The 16,376-nt window shown below is 60.3% G+C and overlaps 1 protein-coding gene and 1 long non-coding RNA gene across 2 annotated transcripts; one reads left to right on the plus strand and one right to left on the minus strand.

The window, feature by feature from the left end:
* Positions 1-1,575: 1,575 nt before the first annotated feature.
* On the plus strand, positions 1,576-15,407 carry BTBD2 (BTB domain containing 2). The gene is made up of 9 exons (XM_017514496.2): positions 1,576-1,583; positions 4,117-4,258; positions 7,475-7,631; positions 10,039-10,144; positions 10,642-10,839; positions 12,260-12,452; positions 13,697-13,784; positions 13,968-14,114; positions 14,250-15,407. Exons 2-9 carry the CDS (start codon positions 4,176-4,178, stop codon positions 14,409-14,411), a joined length of 1,134 nt encoding a protein of 377 aa, XP_017369985.1. The 5' UTR covers positions 1,576-1,583; positions 4,117-4,175; the 3' UTR covers positions 14,412-15,407.
* On the minus strand, positions 10,469-12,261 carry LOC108293179. The gene is made up of 2 exons (XR_001820580.2): positions 11,152-12,261; positions 10,469-10,962 (listed from the first exon to the last, which is right to left on the minus strand). It is a non-coding gene; the product is annotated as an uncharacterized LOC108293179 (long non-coding RNA).
* Positions 15,408-16,376: the final 969 nt, after the last annotated feature.

Raw genomic sequence — 16,376 nt, forward strand, 5'->3', positions numbered from 1 at the left:
AGAGACGGGGTTTCACCATGTTGACCAGGATGGTCTCGATCTCTTGACCTCGTGATCCACCCGCCTCGGCCTCCCAAAGTGCTGGGATTACAGGCTTGAGCCACCGCGCCCGGCTAAAACCGTGTCTCTACTAAAAATACAAAAATTAGCTGGACATGATAGTGGGTGCCTATAATCCCACCTACTTGGGAGGCTGAGGCAGGAGAATTGCTTGAAGCCGGGAAGTGGAGGCTGCAGTGAGCCAGGATCGCACCACCTCACTCCAGCCTGGAGACAGAGCCAGAGGCCATCTGAAATAAAAGGCCATCCTGCAGCCAGATAAAGTGGTTCAGAGGGTGCTGGAGCACTGGAACCTGTGTTCTGTGGGCTGGGACCGGGCTACCCACCCAGCGCCTGTGGAGGAGGCCACCACCTTGGAAGCTCTGAGCCCTGTGGTTAGAGCCTTTCATGGAGGTTCCATTGCATAGGGTTTTTTTTTTTTTTTTTTGAGACAGCGTCTCGCTCTGTCGCCCAAGTTGGAGTGCAGTGGCGTGATCTCGGCTCACTGCAACCTCTGCCTCCCGGGTTCAAGCAATTCTGCCTCAGCCTCTGAGTAGCTGGGATTATAGGTGTGAGCCACCACGCCGGCTAATTTTTTGTATTTTTAGTAGAGACGGGGTTTCACCATGTTGGCCAGACTGGTCTTGAACTCCTGACCTCAGGTGATCTGCCTGCCTTGGCCTCCCAAAGTGCTGGGATTACAGGTGTGAGCCACCTCGCCCGGCCCCCACCCTGCTTTCTGCCTTTGTGAATCTGAGGACTTGGGGACCTCCGGGGAGTGGATCACACGGGATTTGCCCTTCTGTGTGTGGTTTCTCTCATTGGCGCAATGTCCTCAAGGTGTGTCCCGCCGTGTACCACGTCCACCTCATGCCTGTTGTGGCTGGGTGGTATTCCGGCGCACGGGTGGCCATGCCGTGTCTGTCGATGGATGCTGGCTGTTTCCCCCCCGTTCAGAGTTGGGAACGGTGCTGCTGTGAGCAGTTGTGGGTGTTTTTATGTGGCCAGATGTTCTCGATTATTTTGGAAGGGGAACAAGGGGTTAAAGACAGGTGAAGGGGGGCCGGCCAGAAGTGGGGCTGCGGGCTCAATGTGGGCAGAGGAGGCAGTAGTGGTGCTCAGGGGTCAGATCTGAAGGCCCCTGCAGGGGAGGGGTCTTCAGGGAGGGGCTCGGTGGTGGAGGCGTCCCCCGCCTTAGAGACCGGCAGAGCTGCCTGGGGATGCGCCCATGTCGGGGTGGGGGCTGTGATTCCAGTCCATGCACGGACGGCCCACGCCGGGCCCCCTTCAGCACCTCCTGCTTTCTGCTTTTGAATCCTTGTCAAAGGTTCTCCCCACAGGAGACCAAGATGCGTTTTTAAATTAAGAAAGAGAAGACCCACGCACAGGCACTCTATTTCTGGAACGTGGCGTGGGAGGGAATTGGGTGTGGATGATGGCGGTGCAGGGACCCGAGGGCTGGTCCCCACCCCACCCGAGGACGCGGCCAGGAGGGCAGACGGGTGGGCGGCGGTCACAACGCCCACACGCTGGGGCTCAGCTCAGTGGGTTCATCCTCTGCCAGTCTGGGAGCCCAGGAGCGTGGGTCAAGGCAGCCCAGGGCGGCGCTCCCTCTGGAGTCCCCAGGGAGGCTCCTCCTGCCCCTCCCAGCTTCTGGGGGTTCCAGATGTCCTTGGCCTCTGGCCATGCCCTCCAGTCCCCGTGTGCATCTCCTTGCAGCTGCCCACTCTGTTTCTTTCTTTTCTTTTTTTTTTTTGGAGATGGAGTCTGGCTCTGTCACCCAGGCTGGAGTGCAGTGGTGCGATCTCAGCTCACTGCAACCTCTGCCTCCCAGGTTCAAGCGATTCTCCTGCCTCAGCCTCCTGAGTAGGTGGGATTATAGGGATGATTTTTGTATTTTTAGTAGAGACGGGGCTTCACCCTTTTGGCCAGGCTGGTCTCGAACTCCTGACCTCAGGCGATCCGCCCGCCTCGGCCTCCCAAAGTGCTGGAATTACAGGCATGAGCCACCAAGCCTGGCTTTTCTTTTTTTTTTTTTCCAGACAGGGTTTTGTTCTGTCCCCCAGGCTGGAGTGCAGTGGCATAATCTTGGCTCACTGAAGCCTTGACCTGGGCTCAAGCAGTCCTCCTGCCTCAGCCTCCCACATAGCTGGAAGTACAGTTGCTCACCACCACGTGTGGCTGATTTCCAATTTTGTAGAGATGGGGTCTTGCTTTGTTGCCCTGGCTGGGCTTAAACTCCTGCGTTCCATCGATCCTCCCTCCTTGGCCTCCCAAATGCTGGGGTGACACCGTGCCCAGCCTGTTTCTTCTTCCAAGGACCGCAGCCACTGGCTAGGGCCCGCCTTCCCCGGTGCCTTCATCCTGACTCACGGTGTCTGCACAGGCCCTGTTCATGCAGGGCCTCGAGTTCCAAGTTCGGGGCAGATGTGGACGCTGTGGTCGGGGATCCTGTGGAAGCCACTGCCTTGGTTTCTGACGTGACTCTGCGCAGTGAAGCCCTGGGCTGCCCCACCTGGGCTGAGGGCCTGCGGGGTCCGGGGGCACGTGTGGTGGGAGGAGCTGGAGGAGCTTCTCCCCGGGAGGCGGGGGCTTTCCCGGAGCTGTGTGGAGGAAGCCGGCCAGGCCTGGAGTGGGGGTGTGTGGGTGTGAGAAGCAGGCGCGGTCCGCCTGGGATCACCTGCAGCCCTGGAGGCTTCCACGCAGGGGAGGTTTTGCAGGCCCAGCGTTGCTGTGCTGGGAGCTCTGGAAGGGACGGGCGGGGAGGAGGTGACGCATGGACCCCAAAGTCTGGGGCAGGTGCTGTGCTGTGTGCAGGCCAAGTGTCCAGGAACCCCCCACCCCCGCGTCTGGGACCCCGCCCGCTGAGTGGGCACCCCTTCCGCCGAGCATGTATGAAACCCCCCCAGTCAAGTGTCTGAACCCCCCCAAGTGTCTGTGCTCTCCGCAGCTGAGTGTCTGTGCTCCCACCAAGTGTCCATGACCCCCCACACCGTGTGTGGTCTCAGCCCCCTGATAGGCCATCATGGGGCAGGCCCTGGGGACTGCACATGGACAGCACAGGGTGGCATCCTGAGCCTGGGAGCCGTGGAGTTCTCCCCGCCCCACACAAGCCTGGCCAAACGTGGGTTCTTAGCCAGCTCTGGCGGAGGCCGGGGAGGCACCAGCAGCCTCTGTACCCACCGCGCCCTCTGGCCTGTTGTGACAAGAGGCGCTGGGTGGGCCCCCCAGGCAGCCTGCGCTCCACACCTGGCAGACCCTCCGCTCTCCCAGCTGGGGCCATCCTGCTGCCTCCCAGTGCTCCTCCCATGCTCCTGCTGTTCCCTGGGCCCCCATGCCCTTCCCCACTCTCGTGGCCGGCTCAGGCGACCCTGCAGGGCTTCCTGGGTCTTGTGTTCCCAGCAAGACCACGCTCCTCTCTCTCTTCCCTTGCTCACGGGGGCTGTGCGGCCACTCCGTCCTTGCCCGTCTCCGTCAGGGAGGCCAGGCCCTGTGCCTGTAGCTCACTCCCTGGGGAAGCGTGTGCCGGTGAGGGAGTGCGTGAGCAGGACAGCGATGGAGAGTGGATGCGTGCGTGAGTGAGTGAAGGAGACTGAATGAATGAGTGAGCAGTGCCTGTGGGAACGAGTGGATACATTTATGTATAGGAATGCATGAGTGAATGAGCGAGTGAGTGTTCGATGAATGAATGAGAGTAAGGGAACGAGAGAGTGCGTGCATGCCCATGGGATGAATGAGTCAGTGAATGCATGTGTGGATGATGCATGAGAGCATGTGCATGAATGAATGAATATGAATGAATGAATGCATGCATGTGGGACTGAGTGAATGAGTGCGTGCCTGACGCCTTGAAGGACAGAGGACGGTGAGGCCCTGTGAATCGCAGGGCATGGCCCCAGCCCCACCTGGCCCATCTGTGTCGCCCTGCTGCTGTCCCAGGCCCCTTCCAGAAACCTCTGACATCTGAGGCCCCGGCACACGCCTGCTGGGGGCTGGGGGGAAGCCCTGCTGGAACGGTCACCCTGGACACCGGCCAGGCCCTCCCCGCTGTCGGGTGGCAGTCATGGGGTTAACCAGGAGCGCCTCTCTTTCACGCCAGGTTTGTGCTGGCCGTGGGCAGCGCCGTCTTTGATGCCATGTTCAACGGGGGAATGGCCACGACGTCCACGGAGATAGAGCTGCCCGACGTGGAACCTGCTGCCTTCCTCGCCCTGCTCAAGTAAGGCTTCCGGACGCTTCCTGCCGGGGCCCGAGCCCTGGGAGGGACCTCAGAGAACGCAGACCCTAGCTGACAGCTGCCCAGAGCCCTGGGTCACTGGGGAATTCTAGGACGTTCATGCACCATGAGGGGTTCCAGAGGTACCTGATTTAATTGATTATTTTATTGACACGGAGTCTCACTCTGTTGCCCAGGCTGGAGTGCAGTGGCTCGATCTCAGCTCACTGCAACCTCCACCTCCCGGGTTCAAGTGATTCTCCTTGCCTCAGCCTCCCGAGTAGCTGGGATTACAGACGTGCATCACCATGCCTGGCCCATTTTTGTATTTTTAGTAGAGACGGTGTTTCACCATGTTGGTCAGGCTGGTCTCGAACTCCCGACCTCCACCCGCCTCAGCCTCCAAAGTATTGGGATTACAGGCACGAACCACCGTGCCTGGCCCCATCTCTACTAAAAGTAAAAAAAAAAAAAATTAGCCAGGTGTGTTCGCACACACCTGTAGTCCCAGCTACTTGGGAGGCTGAGGGAGGAGGATCACTTGAGCCTGGCAGCTTGAGGCTGCAGTGAACTGTGATCACACCACTGCACTCCATTCTGGGTGATGGGGCGAGACCAGGTCTCTGTAACGTTAAGTAACAAGTGTTGGTGAGGCGGTGGCGGGATAGGAGCTGGTCCCGGTGGGCTGTAACCGCTATGGGAGGGAGTCTGGGAGTTCCTCAAAAGGCTCAGCACAGAATCTCCATGGGACTAGCAGTCCCTCTCCTGGCTCTAGATGCAAAGCACTGACAATATCGCGAGGTGTGAGGGCTCACGCCCGTCATTCCAGCACTTCGGAAGACTGAAGGAGGGAGGATTGCTTGAGCCTAGCAGTTTGAGACCAGCCTGGGTAACATGGCTAAGCCGGCGTCCCCATGAGTGTCCGCACCGTCACATTTCAGGGCTCCCTCCTGGGCAGTGTCGATGCTTGGGGTCTGATCGTTCTCTGGGGTGGGCCGTCCTGGGCACTGAGCAGCAGCGTCCCTGGCCCCCACCCACTCCATGTCAGGAGCTCCCTAAGTTATGACAACCGCAATTGTCCCCAGACATTGCCCAGTGTCCTCGGGGGGCCAGACTGTCCCACATATCCCACATATGAGATCCGCCCCCCCGTGGGTTAGGGCTTCCACGAACCCCCAAGAGACTCTGCCTCCCATGATCCTCTGCGCTGCTGAGGTCCCAGGAGGCTGCACACATTGAAATCCACACCCTGAGTGGGTAGAGAGAGAAGAGGTGAGTCCCAGGAGCTGGGGTCCCCTGGTTTATGTGTCCACACCATTGGGAGTTTATCCTGGTGTCTGGTGTGAGCAGGGAGCAGGCTTGATATTTTTCTGCACATAAGTCACTAGAGATCTTATCTCGGCCCTGTGGACACTGGGACTGGATCGTTCTCTGGGGTGGGCTGTCCTGGGCATTGCAGGGTGCTGAGCAGCATTCCTGGCCTGTACGCCCTCCGGGCCGTGAGCACCCCCAGTCCTGGCAGCCACAGACGTCCCCGGACATCACCCAGTGTCCCCTTGGGGGGCAGGACCGCCCTGGGGGAAACCTCTGCCCTGTTACAATCAGAAAACTTGAGAAACACAGGCTAGCACAGAAGGCGCCCCTTGGACCCTCTGCAGAGCGCATGAGGAGAGCCGCGGCTTCATCTGGGGAAGAGGCTGGGCGCGGTCGTTTTCAGCTTCCTCATTTCTGTCTCACTGACCGATTCAGCTCTCACCTCACTTCAACTCTTTTTTTTTTTTTTTTTTTTGAGACAGAGCCTCGCCAGGCTGCGGTGCAGTGAGTGGCGTGATCTTGGCTCACTGCAGCCTCCACCTCCCAAGTTCAAGTGATTCTGCTGCCTCAGCCTCCCGAGTAGCTGGGATTATAGGTGCCCACCACCATGCCGGGCTAATTTTATATATATATATATGATTATTTTTTTTGAGACAGAGTCTTGCTCTGTCACCAGGTGCCAGGGTGGAGTGCAGTGGCGTGATCTCAGCTCACTGCAACCTCCGCCTCCCAGGTTCAAGCAATTCTCCTGCCTCAGCCTCCTGAGTAGCTGGGACTACAGGCGTGCGCCACAAAAAAATTTTTGTATTTTTTTTTAGTAGAGATGGGGTTTCACCATGTTGGCCAGGATGGACTTGATCTCTTGACCTGTGATCCGCCCGCCTCGGCCTCCCAAAGTGCTGGGATTACAGGTGTGAGCCACTGCACCTGGCCTAATTTTTATATTTTTAGTATTGACAGGGTTTCACCATGTTGGCCAGGCTGGTCTCATTCTTTTGACCTCGTGATCCACCCACCTCTGCCTCCCAAAGTGCTGGGATTACACGTGTGAGCCACCGCGCCCGGCCTGTCCTTCTATTTTTTTTTGTTTTTGAGAGAGTCTTGCTCTATCACCAGGCTGGAGTGCAGTGGCACGATTCTGACTCACGGCAACTTCGGTTTTCCAGTTTCAATCAGTTGTCCTGCCTTAGCCTCCCGAGTAGCTCGGACTGCAAGCACGCACCACCACGCCCAGCTAATTTTTTTTGTTTTTTTAGTAGAGACGGGGTTTCACCATGTTGGCCAGGATGGTCTCGATCTCCTGACCTCGTGATCCGCCCGCCTCTGCTTCCCAAAGTGTTGGGATTACAGGCATGAGTCACTGCACCTGGCCTGTGCTTCTGTTTTTGATGAGCCCAACTTCTGATCCGTATTCTGTATGGTGTGGACCACTCCGTAGCAGGTGGTAATAACGTCCACGATTATCCATGATCCTAGCTGGCATGTTGGGTTCTGTGATCCACCCAGAAGTGGTTGAGGTTTTTGGTGGGGCCTGAGGTGTGGAACCAAGAGTTTCTCATGGAAAAGGTATCCAAGGAGGAGACACCCAGCCCCCAGTGACTTTTCCTGGGGCATCCCGGGCAGGACAAGGCTGGCAGTGTAGACGCTTCCGGGTGTGTGCTGTAGACGGGTTCAGCCTCTTGCTCGTTTTCATGGGTGACCGCATTGCCAAGTCGTGTCCCTAGGTCAGAGGTCAACCGACGGGCTAATTCTGGAAGGTTCCTCGGGGTAGCTGACGTGGAGTGTTTGGACCCTGCCGGCTTGGGGACAGGCGGCTGGGGCCGATGGTCTGAGAGGTCCCCTGACGCTCTCCCCTGGGTCCGGTCATGGCGGTCCCATCCCATGGCCCCTGCGTTGTCACTGCAGGTTTCTCTACTCGGACGAGGTGCAGATCGGCCCGGAGACAGTGATGACCACGCTATACACCGCCAAAAAGTACGCGGTGCCGGCGCTCGAGGCCCACTGCGTGGAGTTCCTGAAGAAGAACCTGCGAGCAGACAACGCCTTCATGCTGCTCACCCAGGTGGGTGGGGCAGGGGGCGGGGCCGGGCACGAGGCGGGGCCAGGTCAGGCTGGGGCGGGGCCAAGCNGGGGCCTAGGGCGGGACCAAGGCTGGGGGCGGGGCAGGGGCGGGGCCAGGAAGCAGCCGGATCCTGCGAGGTAGTAAAATGTTTTGGCTGGGTGCGGTGCCTCACGCCTGTAATCCCAGCACATTGGGAGGGCAGATCACCAGAGGTCACAGAGTTCGAGACCAGCCTGGCTAACGTAGTGAAATCCTGTCTTTACTAAAAATACAAAATTTAGCCGGGCATGGTGGAGGGTGCCTGAATTCCCAGCTACTAGGGAGGCTGAAGCAAGAGAATTGCTTGAACCTGGAAGGCAGAGGTTGCGGTGAGCTGAGATCGTGCTGCTGCACTCCAGCCTGGGCAACAGAGCAAGACTCCACAGCAAAAAAAAATAAATAAATAAAATAAACTGGGCCAGGCGCGGAGGCTCACGCTTGTAATCCCAGCACTTTGGGAGGCCGAGGTGGGTGAATCATAAGGTCAGGGGTTGGAGACCAGCCTGGCCAACATGGTGAAACCTCGTCTCTACTAAAAGTACAGAAAGTAGCTGGGCATAGTGGCAGGCACCTGTAATTCCAGCTACTTGGGAGGCTGAGGCAGGAGAATCGCTCGAACCTAGGAGGTGGAGCTTGCAGTGAGCTGAGATTTCACCATTGTACTCCAGCCTAGGTGACTGAGACTCTGTCCTAAAAAAATGTTTTGGACTTTTCTGTGATACTTTTATTATTGGCATGGCACATAGGCTAATGTCCTGCCAGTAATTTTTGGGGTCCTTTCCAACGGCTAACCCTGGAAAGGGCCACAGCACTTGGGGAGGATCACTTGAGGCCAGGAGTTTTAGACCAGCCTGGGCAACATAGGGAGACCCTTTTTTTCTACAAAAAAATGTAAAAAACCTCAGACCGGACATGGTGGTTCATGCTTGTAATCCCAGCACTTTGGGAGGCTGAGGCAGACAGATCATCAGACGTCAGGCATTCAAGACCAGCCTGGCCAACGTGGTGAAACCCTGTCTCCACTAAAAAAAAAAAAAAAAAAAATCATACATTAGCCAGCACGGTGGTTCGTGCCTGTCATCCCAGCTACTTGGGGGACTGAAGCAGGGGGACTGCCTGAACCCAGGGGGCTGAGGCTTCAGTGAGCGGAGATCACGCCACTGCTTTCCAGCCTGGTGACAGAGTGAGATGCTGTCTCTAAAAAAAGGTAAAATAATTTTTTTTTTTGAGACGGAGTTTCTCTTATTGCCCAGGCTGGAGTGCAATGGCACCATCTCGGCTCACTGCAACCTCCGCCTCCAGGGTTCAAGCGATTCTCCTGCCTCAGTTTCCTGAGTAGCTGGGATTACAGGCGCCTGCCACCACGTCCGGCTAAAAAAAAAGTAAAATTATTAAAAAAAAAAAAAAAAAAGAATTTTCCTTCTCTGAGGAAGTGTCAGGTAGACAGAGTATGTATGGCCGGGAGTCTCAGGGGACCCCAGTTGGGCTCTGCAGTCTGGGGAGGTCATGCTGGCCAGGGATGCTGAGAGGAGGGCGTGGGGCCAGGACATGTGGCAGCCCGTGGGAGCCCTGAGCTCCTGGTCGGGGGTTGGGGGCACCCAGAGGGTACAGTGGTGCTGGTCCTTTCATGGGCTTTGGGGGTCCAGAACCCTGTAAAGGACCCGGAACCTTCTCCCTCTCCATCCCGGCAGGTCAGATGCAGGGGATCCCGGACCCCCAGAGGGAGGGGTTTCTTGTTGGGGTCATCTGTAGCCACCTTGGCATAGAGGCTCCCGCCTGACCTGAGAGGACGCCGCAGCTCAATCCCCTGGGTCCATCTTGTGGCTCCCTCTGCCTCCCTGCCCCTAAGACCACCTCCAGCCCACTTGAGAGACGTCTTCAGGGTGAGGCCTGCAGAAAGGCCGGCCCAGGACCCAGCACTTTCCATCAACGAAGCCTCAGTTTCCCTAGAGCACAGGTGACATCCAGCTTCCTCACCTGTCAGGAGTCGTCTTGTAGTCTGGGAGCTTTACTGGGTTGACCCCAGCCACCTTACCTCCTGTCATTCAGGGTTCCGGGCCTGCTGCTCCCCAAGAGCAGCGACAGTGTCCCTTTTGCCTAAAGCAGCAGGGACCTGGGTGTCTGTTTCTTCCTTCCTTGACCTCTGAGGTCCTGAGAGGGAACTCCCAGACTCTCCCCCCCCAGTCAGTGGTCACAGGAGGCCTGGGCCCACGGCAGGGCCAGCTTGGTGGCTGAGCCACGGGTGGCTCCTGGCCATGCTCAGGAAGGCGCGGCGATCAGGGCTGTGTTGGAGCCGGCTCTGCGTGGGGGATCTGCTGCGGGCTGGGTGCTGATGCCCCCCAACCCCCCACTCGATGTCTCCTGCCAGGCGAGATTGTTCGATGAGCCACAGCTGGCCAGCCTGTGCCTGGAGAACATAGACAAAAACACTGCGGACGCCATCACCGCGGAGGGCTTCACTGACATCGACCTGGGTAAGGGCCCAGGAGCCTGGGTGTGGGGATCCCAGCCGGGCCTCGGCGGGGGGGGGGTCTGGGGAGCTTTTGGCCTGGGGGCCCCTGGGGGAGCTGCCCAGGTGAGCTGGGTCCTCACCACTTGCAGCGGGGCGGGAGCTGGGGCCTTGGCAGGAGGGCTTGGCTGGAAGGCCGCAGACCAGATGCCACCATCCCAGCTGGTGGTGACCATCTCGTCCTCTGATGGTCCATGGTTTTGACTTTGTTGCTGAACAGCTTTCGTCAGAGCTACTCAGCTCCGTCCTTGGGGCTTAAAAACCACCACAGCCTAGGAAACTGAAGGGGTGTGGTCATGTGTCGATAAAGCTTTATTTACACATACAATTACAGGGCCGGGTTTGGGCCATAGGCCGCAGTTGCCGGTGCAGCTGCAACTGCTGGTTCTTGTCAGTCTCCCTGCCTCCTGCAGGGTGGGCACGCGCGCGTCCTGTTCACACAGCCCCTTCCCCACCCCGCAGACACGCTGGTGGCCGTCCTGGAGCGCGACACTCTGGGCATCCGTGAAGTGCGGCTGTTCAACGCCGTTGTCCGCTGGTCTGAGGCCGAGTGTCAGCGGCAGCAGCTGCAGGTGACGCCCGAGAACCGGCGGAAGGTTCTGGGCAAGGCCTTGGGCCTCATCCGCTTTCCACTGATGACCATCGAGGAGTTCGCTGCAGGTAACAGAGCTCAGGGGCCCACGGGCGGGCTTGGGAGAGCAGTGACACCTGGTGGCCCTGCTGGGAACACAGACAGGCTCCTTGGTGCCCAGGAGAGCAGCCTCCGAGTTAGCTGCAGAAAACCTGGCAGATGCCTGAGAGTATAGTGATGGGAAGAAACCTGACTTGTGTGGGCGTCCACAGGGCCATCTGTTAGCCCCGGCCCGGCTGTGTCCCCGCTGTGTGCACTGCCAGCGCCCTGCCTCCGTGTCTGTCCAGCTGTGTTTTGGCGGCTTCTGCCCAGGAGGGAAGGGACTCCCCTGCTCGTGCCACCTGCCGGTTCAGGTGCCAGTGTCCGAGATGAGCCCATGAAGGCTCCGGCATGGCTAGGGCAGCTGTGGTGCACCCATGGGTGGACCTCGAGGTCCCCTGCTGCAGGGCCTGGGCTCCAGCGTGACAGGGACAGCCCTAACGATGGCTCCTGCCCTCATGTGGCTGTTCCCTTCCTGGGGCCATCCAGCTCTGGAGGAAAACAGGCCTGGAAAGTTCCAGAAGGGGCTGGGAGACAGTCCTGTGGCCGATGCACTCACTGTCTGTTCTTTCCGAGGTCCACACAGCCTCTGCTGTCCCCTGGCTGAGGTCACCAGATTTATCAACAGGGTCTCCGTGGCCCAGGCTGGAGTGCAGTGGTGCAGTCACAGCTCACTGCAGCCTCGACCTCCTGGGCTCAAGGGACCCTCCTGCGTCACACCCTAGCAGGGACTACAGGCGCCACCACTGCCGGCTTATGTTTGTATTTTTGTAGGGAGAGTGTCTTGCTTGGGCTGGTCACGAACTGGGCTCCAGCCATCCTCCCACCTCACCCTCCTCAAGTGCTGGGATTACAGGCGTGAGCGACCACACCTGGCCAGATACATCCTTTTGAAAACTGCAGTTGTTGGCTGGGCGTGCTCACTCACACCTGGCGAGCTGGCCATCGCCCCTGGGGTGTGCGTGCTTTGGGAAGTGGGTGCTCAGGGCCTACTGTGGAGAGGAAGCCCTGGGCCACTTCTAGAAGCTGGGGCTGTGGCCTGGGAGGTGCAGGCCTGGTGCAGAGGTACAGTGCCCCTCCTGGCTGATGGCCCTTAGGAAACAGGTAGTGGGGACCCCCACACCCACCGTGCAGTGACAGGCATTTCCTGCAGCAGGGCCAGACCCGAGACTTCGCCCCTGAGTGAGCGTATCTGTCAGCCTCTGGTCTGTGCCCTGGGACCCCTCCCCGAAAGCCCGGGAGGACTCAGCGGGGCCACAGCTGGTGGCAGTTTCCCCAGGGGGGCTGCCTGGGTCTCTGCACCTTGGAAGTCGGACACGGACATCTTAGGGGGAAGGATCGTGTCCTCCTGCGCATTTGGGGTCTGGGGCGCAGCCCGACCCTCCCCCCCACACCGTCCCTGTGCCACAGGCCCTGCACAGTCAGGCATTTTGGTGGACCGCGAGGTGGTCAGCCTTTTCCTGCACTTCACCGTCAACCCTAAGCCGCGAGTGGAGTTCATCGACCGGCCGCGCTGCTGCCTGCGCGGGAAGGAGTGCAGCATCAACCGTTTCCAGCAGGTGGAGAGCCGCTGGGGCTACAGTGGGACCAGCGACCGCATCAGGTGGGGCTCGGGGTCCAGTGTGGGGGGACTCGGGGACGACGGGGCTGGCATTGAGGGGGAGGCTGGGCCTGGGGTGGAAGGACTCAGGGATGATGGGGCTTGGCATTGAGGGGGAGGCTGGGCCTGGGGTGGGAGGACTTGGGGATGATGGGGCCTGGCATTGGGGGGGGGAGACTGGGCCTGGGGTGGGAGGACTCAGGGATGATGGGGGCCTGGCCTGGGAGGGAGGCTGGGCATGGGAGGACTCAGGGATAATAGGGGCCTGGCACTGCGGGGGAGGCTGGGCCTGGGGCTGGGAGGACTCAAGGGATGATGGGGGCCTGGCATTGTGGGGGAGGCTGGGCCTGGGGCTGGGAGGACTCAAGGGATGATGGGGGCCTGGCATTGTGAGGGAGGCTGGGCCTGGGGCTGGGAGGACTCAGGAATGATGGGCCTGGCATTGCGGGGGAGGCTGGGCCTGGGGTGGGAGGACTCAGGGATGATGGGGGCCTAGACTGGGAGGGAGGCTGGGCAAGGGAGGACTCAGGAATGATGGGGGCCTGGTACTGCGGGGGAGGCTGGGCCTGGGGTGGGAGCACTCAGGGATGATGGTGGCCTGGCATTGTGGGGGAGGCTGGGGCTGGGAGGACTCAGGGATGATGGGCCTGGCATTGCGGGGGAGGCTGGGCCTGGGGTGGGAGGACTTGGGGATGATGGGACTTGGCATTGCGGGGGAGGCTGGGCATGGGGCTGGGAGGACTCAGGGATGATGGGGGCCTGGCCTGGGAGGGAGGCTGGGCAAGGGAGGACTCAGGAATGATGGGGGCCTGGCATTGCGGGGGAGGCTGGGCATGGGGCTGGGAGGACTCAGGGATGATAGGGGCCTGGCACTGGCGGGGAGGCTGGGCTTGGGAGTGGGAGGACTCGGGGATGATGGGGGCCTGGGGTGGGAGGACTCAGAGATGATGGGGGTCTGGCCTGGGAGGGAGGCTGGGCATGGGAGGACTCAGGGATGATTGATAGGGGCCTGGCACTGCGGGGGAGGCTGGGCATGGGGCTGGGAGGACTCAGGGATGATGGGGGCCTGGCCTGGGAGGGAGGCTGGGCATGGGAGGACTCAGGGATGATAGGGGCCTGGCATTGTGGGGGAGGCTGGGCATGGGAGTGGGAGGACTCGGGGATGATGGGGGTGCAGTGGTGGGCTGGCGCCAGCTCCCCCAGGACTGTCTCTGGATGTCCACATGGTCTCGTTATCTGCCACGCAGGTTCTCAGTCAACAAGCGTATCTTCGTGGTGGGGTTTGGGCTGTATGGATCCATCCATGGGCCTACCGACTACCAAGTGAACATCCAGGTACCAGCCTCAGGCCTTGCCCCACAGCCCCAGGCCCCACTCCCCCCCATGTACTCCCCCATCCTCCGTGGAACCCTGGCCGACCCCCAGCCCTGGTCCCTGCGCTGCCCACCCCGGGCAGGTGGGCTGGGCCTTGTGGGGTCCCTGCCGGTGCTCCCAGGCCTGAGCCTCCCCGTCCCCCAGATCATCCACACGGACAGCAACACTGTCCTGGGCCAGAACGACACGGGCTTCAGCTGCGACGGCTCGGCCAGCACCTTCCGAGTCATGTTTAAGGAGCCGGTGGAAGTGCTGCCCAACGTGAACTACACGGCCTGCGCCACGCTCAAGGTGTGCCTCGGGGTGGGGCACAGCAGACACCCTCCAGAGGCAGCTGCCCTGGCCTAGTTGGGGCCTTGCCCTGTCCACATCTGGGGCAGCCCAGCTGGGTGGTCCTTGAGCTCAGTGTACCCCCACCCCCCACAGGGCCCGGACTCCCACTACGGCACCAAAGGCCTGCGTAAGGTGACACACGAGTCGCCCACCACTGGCGCCAAGACATGCTTCACCTTCTGCTACGCGGCCGGGAACAACAATGGGACGTCCGTGGAGGACGGCCAGATCCCCGAGGTCATCTTCTACACCTAGGCCGCCCACACGGTCCTTCCTCCACGGGGGCAGCTTCGGCCCCAGGGCTCAGCCGCTGCTGGGCCGCCCTGCGTGGGGCAGAGCCCCGTGTCCCCCCGGCCACTGTCCACTCCACGCCACCTTTCTCAGCATCAGGAAGGGGCTTCCCTGTGTTCACCACAATGAGTGCAGCTGCTGTCAGGGCAGCCGGGGAGGCGGCGCGGCCAGTGGCCAGGCCCTGTGGAGACAATCCCTCAGGACTGGGGACAGGGCCGGCCTGGGCCAGGCCCCACGGGCCTGCAGCTCAGGGCACCTGCCCAAGTCGCCTGACCGCGCTGTGCGGCAGGCCTTCCCCGATTCCCTTCACTGCACATTACAATGCATCTGCGATTCCCGTTTCCCTGCTGGGGGCCGGCAACTTGGGTGGCGCCGCTCCTAGAGCCACAGGTTCCAGACCTGGCATTCATTTTGTTCCTCTCTGTTCCTGGGGACACTGGGGCCCCACCTGTCCATGCGCCCAGGGCCACCCGACCCCAGCCTGCAGGGCGATGCCACTGCCTGGAGCTGGCCTGAGTTCTGAGAGGCTTCAGGGTGGGGTGGCCCCTGCCGGCTGAGCCCTGGCCCAGGTGGGCAGTAGTTTGCGGCTCCCATCCTCATCCACCTGATGGGCGCAGCCCGGGGCCACCTCTGTCCAGCCTCCCTGGACAGGGCCCCAAGCGGGACCCAGACCCTGTGCCCCAGAGCTCCCCTGCTGCAGGATGGGGCCCTGGCCGGCCCCACTGTGTCCAGAGCCACTGCTCGCCTGTACATACCATTGCCCCAACCTGCCAGGTGCCGAGGGAGCCCCCCCAGGTCCTGGGGACATGCTCTCCCCACCCCAGGCCATGCCCCCACAAACCCCTGCGTGTTTCTGCCCTGTGACTCCTGGAACCTGCCTCCTCCCCAAAGCCATGGGGGGTGGGTGTCCTCCTCAGACCACGTCCCCAGATGATTTTTTTAAATAAACAAACGCACCTGGCTTGTGTGCATGCTGCTTGGCTCCCCTTCACTCTCCGGCCTGCCGTGGGGGCCACAGTGGGCTGAGGACGTCCTGAGCCCCGAGTCTGGTCTGCCAGTGCCGTGAGACCCCCCTCCTTAACCCGCAGGTAAGCCCGGGAGATCGACAATGTGGTGACAGCACCACTGCCCTCCCACCTGGGCAACAGCAAGACCCTGACTCAGCACTCCCCCGCCCCAAACCCAAACAGTGGAAGTTTGTGGGGAGGTCCTGCTGGCTGCTGCGGACCACGGACATGAGGGATGGAGAGGAAGTAGGGAGTGTCAGTCTGGCCTTGATGGCACCAACATAAAGACCCACGCTATCAGCTGCATCCTCAGGTGCACACGTGCAGGGCAAGACATCAGGAAACCTCACAGCAAGGCCATGCACGGCGGCTGACACCTGTAAACCCCAGCTCCTTGGGAGGCTGAGGAAGGCGCATCACCTGAGGTCAGGAGTTCAAGACCAGCCTGACCAACATGGTGAAATCCCGTCTCTACTAAAGATACAAAAATTAGCCAGGCATGGTGGCACATGTCTATAATCCCAGCTACTTAGGAGGCTGAGGCAGGAGAATCGCTTGAACCTGAGAGGTGGAAGTTGCAGTGAGCCGAGATTGTGCCACTGAACTCCAGCCAGAGCGACAGACCAAGATTCTGTAAAAAAAACAACAAAAAAACCCCCAGCAAACAGTAGCTCCCGAAGACTGAGCGGATTTGCACCGCCTGTGGTGCCGGGAGCAGGCCGTGGAGATGGAGCCCTGTGGAGGCGGGGGCCTTGAACACCTGGGGCCGGGCATGGTGGCTCACACGGGCAACTCCAGCACTTTTCGGGCTTGAGGCAGGACTGCTTGGGGCCAGGAGTTCAAGACCAGCCTGGGCAACACAGCGAGACCTCATCTCTACAAAAACACATTGAAAGGAAACACCCTGGGTTCCTAATTAAGA

This window comes from Cebus imitator, unplaced genomic scaffold (genome assembly GCF_001604975.1).
Source record: "Cebus imitator isolate Cc_AM_T3 unplaced genomic scaffold, Cebus_imitator-1.0 Scaffold524, whole genome shotgun sequence".
Lineage (NCBI taxonomy): Eukaryota > Metazoa > Chordata > Mammalia > Primates > Cebidae > Cebus > Cebus imitator.

What these genes read in the sequence shown, in the direction of transcription:
- BTBD2 (XM_017514496.2), top strand. Translation starts at nt 4,176, where the DNA reads ATGTTCAACGGGGGAATGGCCACGACGTCCACGGAGATAGAGCTGCCC. An exon ending in CTTCACTGACATCGACCTGG is followed by an intron (nt 10,145 to 10,641) that starts GTAAGGGCCCAG and finishes CCCACCCCGCAG; the next exon opens with ACACGCTGGTGGCCGTCCTG. An exon ending in CATCGAGGAGTTCGCTGCAG is followed by an intron (nt 10,840 to 12,259) that starts GTAACAGAGCTC and finishes CCTGTGCCACAG; the next exon opens with GCCCTGCACAGTCAGGCATT.